Source organism: Montipora foliosa, chromosome 8 (assembly GCF_036669935.1).
Source record: "Montipora foliosa isolate CH-2021 chromosome 8, ASM3666993v2, whole genome shotgun sequence".
Classification (NCBI taxonomy): Eukaryota; Metazoa; Cnidaria; class Anthozoa; order Scleractinia; family Acroporidae; genus Montipora; species Montipora foliosa.
Window position 1 is genome coordinate 22897264 of NC_090876.1, and position 5000 is coordinate 22902263.

The 5000-nt window shown below is 40.0% G+C and overlaps 1 protein-coding gene across 1 annotated transcript in view; it reads left to right on the plus strand.

Annotated features, from left to right (window-relative positions):
- Positions 1-5000, plus strand: part of LOC138012748 (sacsin-like) — a 46137-nt gene that overhangs the window by 6125 nt on the left and 35012 nt on the right. The window contains exon 4 of the mRNA XM_068859626.1: positions 1851-1961. Coding sequence (XP_068715727.1) covers positions 1851-1961 — 111 coding nt within the window. The remainder of the gene's footprint in view (positions 1-1850; positions 1962-5000) is intronic.

Sequence of the window (5000 nt, forward strand, 5' to 3'; positions counted from 1 at the left end):
ACCACCACATCTCCGTTTGTCGATAAACGTTTAGTGTCTTTGCTCTAAATGTGTATTTGAATATTTTGAAGAAAAAACTGCCTTTAGATGAGAGGAACTGCACAGGTTGTGTTTATTTGTCGCACGAATTATAAAACCGCAAGCGGTGAGTGAAACAAGGCTGCTTTTCCCCCCTCTCCTTACCGTCTTTCGACTTCAAAGTCATCTCTTAGAAATAAACGCACTCTCTTTTTTTTTTTTGAAATGGCAGGTTTGAGCGCTTGTATGGCCGACAGTTTCCGGTCATACTTCACTGAATCCCTGGCATGATATTTGTGTCTGGGTTTGAGAAATACTGCGCATGTCATCGCATGACAGTGACCCTTTAAAGTTAACACTTTGTTGAACCAAATGTTCGGTGCGTTTGAACAGGTAGGGAAGGCCCGTTTAAACGGTTCCAACATTTGACCAACATCCGTTCAACAAAAGTTGAACGGATGTTTGGCAAATGTTGGACGCAAAAACAAAGTTGTGCGGAGGCCGTTCAAATGGTTCTAACATTGCGCCAACAAAATGACCAACACTTTCGCGAAATGTGATTGCAAGGAACTAAGAATTAGAAAGCAGACTGTCTCGTCCAGATAAACTACGTGCCGCCATATTGATTTGACGATCATGGAGCGATGTGAGCATGCGTGTGTTCTACAATTGTTGAACAAAGTGTTCAAACGGGTTCAACACCATTCATCATTTTCGAGAACAAAGGAAAAGTTGAATCGATGTTGAATGTAAACCGAGTCAAACTTGATTCACCACGCTTTCAACAATTAAGGACGTTCGCGCGAAAATTTTTCAACATTGATTTTTTTCTGAAACTTTCACCACTGTAAGGTGATGAGTTAGTTATGTCAGAAATGTAAAAAAAATGGGGGGTCACCGACTTCGTTTCGGAGAGAACATGCCCGGAAAAACACCCAAAATGTGACAAAATCGGGCTTCGTTAGCGAATAAGGCCAGTGTCTGTAAACCCAAATATATTGCAATTAAATCTTTGAAGTGAAATCTTCTCTGCCAAATATTGTTTAAGTGGACTTATTAAGTGAATTTAGTCAACTGGTGAGGTTCCTTAAAGATCAAGTTCGCGTTTAGCGACCACAGTTTCACGCCCCTTGCAGCCGCAAGATGGCAGGATTCGATGTCCGTGAGCAGAAATCTTGAAATTTTTTTAACTTCCCACATTGATTCTTTGTTCATTTTTGGACAACGTGGAGATAATTGTAAATAAAATCCGTTTCTGGAAAGAAAAATAGGGGTCACCGAACGTCCAAGACCGTTAAATCAAGGCAAAGCTATATAGCAATGGCCTTTTGCCCTATCATTTCATATTTTAGTACTTAGCGCGCGCGCTCGTGTATGACGTGGCGTGTGCATTTTTGTGCGCAGTAAGGATGCGCAGAAACAATTGGTGCGAACGTCCTTAAATAGGAAAATTCCAGTTAAAATAAACAGGTGTCTTTTTGAAATCAAAGCTTAAAACTTGGGTCACTTAGTGTTGAGTTAACATACTAGTTTCGAAATCTAAAGAAAAAGAAGAATTGATTTTTTTCTATTTGAGATTTCCTAAAAAAGTTTAAGCACCACTAGGAGACGTTTTGAAAAAGGGATGATTAAAAATTTTTCCAGTTATTTTCCCCGAGAGTTGGTCCGTTCAGTTCCACAATTTTCTGCAGCAAACAGCTGGCTTATCCTACTAAGCCAAATAGTCATGGATTTTGAGTCTATCCAAGAGCCGTTCATTCCCCCTGGAGATCGAGAAAAAAAATACTTCCGACACAAAAACAGTCTGATCTGAGTTTTTTCATTTGTTTTAGGAACTTATCCAAAATGCTGAGGACGCAGGAGCAAGTCAAGTGAAATTCCTTCACGACAAGCATAGTTATGGAACAGAGAAACTGCATAACGTTGGTCTTTCGCAATTTCAGGTGAGATTCTTGACACTGCAATCCCAAATTGGTGCAAGATCGTATTATTGGCATTCGGTTATCAACTGCAAACAAGAAACGCTGAGTGCATTGAACGTAGTGCTTGAATTTATTCATTTTTTAGCAAGAAAATCAGTTGTGTGGGAAGTATAATATTGCAACGGATTTTTTCGTTTAAAAATGTGTATAAGCCATATCTTGACCAAGATCATCTACCTTTCTTGCACGTAAGATAGATAGCGCGTAAAAAACATCGCCTTTAAGCCCTAAGCAACCCCAGCAATGATTGGCCTGCGCACGCGCAAGTATAGGGACGTGAAGTACGTTTTTTGTTCTCAGAGTTCGCGGTTCTTTCGATCCGCATTAAGAATAATGAGTGCTAAGGGTCCGAAATTAACTTCTTGGTGCAGGCGCCAGATGAAAAATTTGGTCGCCAAAAGGTGTCCATAATTTTTTGCTTCCTCATAGAGAGAAAGCGTGAATTTCTAAAATACATTTCTAAGCAGCGCTTCAAGCAGTCGTATTTCCTACTTGAATGATCGAAAGAGGGTCGAAGACTTGCACTTAAACCTTTCAAAACGTAATCGAAAGGTGTCTATATTTGAAGATTGGACATAACACTCGTTTCTTTCCCAGTACAAAGGCGGGCTAGCATGAATTACTAGCCACGCGCCGTACAAGAGCTTCAACTCATCACGAGTCACGCGAATTGTTAATGCCAGGCCACTCGTGAAACAAATTCGGTTGTTACCTTCGAACATTTCATTTGATTTCAATGCTTTTAGACTTAAGATATGGCTATTTTGGTGCTGTGTATGATTTATCAATCTAGATCCCTGCATGTACGTTTCTAAGGGTAGGTACACGCTGGTATTGTGACATTGTTTTGATATTTACTTCAATTGATAGATAACTAAGAATCTATTCACGCCAAACCTTAAACATGTTTTAAACATGTGTAGTTAAACACGGTGTCAGTGTTTTCTTTTTAAATCATGTTTACTGACTTTTGTCGACTACGAATTTAGCACAGGTCAAAGCATGTGTTGAAACAAACCTGAATCTCATGGAAAAGCCAGTCCTACATTTTTCTGTGACTTATTTTTATTTTGTTAAACCCATTTTAATTAAACATGTCTTGTTGGTGTAAATAAAAAGGAAGCACTAATTGGGGACACTGTAAAGTGAAATTAACAATTAACACAACAATTCAAATGGCATAGGTATAATATTGCAAACAACAAATAGAGTTTGAAGAATTCTACAGTTAATATGAAGGCGCTTCGTACGTTTGTGTATAATGTACACTGTTTAATGTCTGGCAGCCAAAAAATTAAGGATTTTAAAAGGCTCCTTGTTCGGCACTCTTTGTTGCAAAAACGCGGCAACATCACTTCCAAGATGACTCACAATTGGGAAGCATTTTAGACTCCTGGACTCTGTAATTTGTTTTAAAAAATCCTGGTATACATCTGGACACTTTGTATGATCCATGTGTTATTTCCTCAGAGTTTAAGGAGATCGGAGAAATCACTCTCGTTTATCGTTAATGTATCGGTCAAATCTCCACTGGGCAACCCCCCGCGCATTTGACTTTTTCGCCATATCGGCATCGCTATCGAGTAGCAATGTTGCACCCAGATTATCTTTTCCTCAACATTGCTAAATTACGTGCTTTCGATTCGGATGCGCACGATATACTACAAATAAATTCCTTCGTTCGCTCGTCCTTTATTTAAAAAACTCACAAACGTGTTCAGGGAAGCACCCCAGCAGACATATCAGACGAGTAGTCATCGAAAAATAATGAAAGGACGTATTTGTGCATCTCGTCAGTAGGTAAGTATTTCGTGTATGAGGCATAATATCATGGAAAAATATGGCGGTTGTCGTTTGATTACATTGCGTGGAAGACAAGTATCAAGTAGGTAATTTTATGGGAATCGTTTTTCCATTTTTGAGATAGAACAGTGCATGATTATTTTTTTATCTAAAACATAAATTATCTCTTCGATCGCTGGCTTAGTTGGACACAAGGTTGAAAGACTTCGGAATGAGTCGCCAGCTGGCGACCAGCCAAAAATTAGGGTCGCTAAGGCTCAACTTTCAGTCGCATTGGCGACAAGCTGGTCGCAATTTCAGACCCTGGTGCTGACGCGCAGATATCTTGAATATATGAACGGAAGGGCTGGATGTGTCATAGACTTTTTCGCCTAGTTTCGTGACTTTAAGACTTTGAACTCTGTCACGCGGACTGTCATGTTTTTGAGCATGTGATCTGTATTGAACATGTGATTTTGTGTTTTTTTTGAGATCGATCAGAATTTTGAGATTGAGAAATTATATTTCGGGTGGTTTGGAATTCCGCATGTATTTAGCTGGATTTGTCAGATATTCGTTGGAATTTGAGGTACATTAAAGGAGAAGACAAAAAAAAATCTATTAGAAGTGGTCCTTCGAGCCGGCTTTTGCCGGAAATGCCGGGCAAGTTGGCCAAGAATAAGAAGATACGCGAAGGACAGCGAACACACGCTACGAAAGTGCTTGCAAGCGTGAATGAAGTTTTGACAAGATCACTCAACTCAGCATCGCTTTGAATGAAAAGCTGGTGACATTGAAGGCACTGGACGAATCTATTTTATCTGCAGTCGACGATGGAGAAATTGAAACGGAAATCGATGCGTCTGAAAATTTTCGCGCGCAAATTCACGAAGCGCTAGTTAAATTACAGAGTTGTCGAGTCGCTCACGACGAGCAGGAAAATGTACAGAAGCAAGAAACTCACCAGGAGCCAAAATAGAGTGGAAACAAGTCTAAGCTGCCGAAGTTAACACTGAACAAGTTTAACCGAAGCGCTGGCAAGAATGGTGGGATTCATTTTGTGTGGTTGTGCACGACAACAGCGCGATCTCGACAGTGGAAAAGTTTACTTATTTGCGAAGTCTTCTCGAAGGAAATGCAGCAAGGGCTATTTCCGGATTGCAGCTTACATCTGCTAACTACAGTGCGGCCTTGGAAGTTTTACGAGAAAGATTCGCC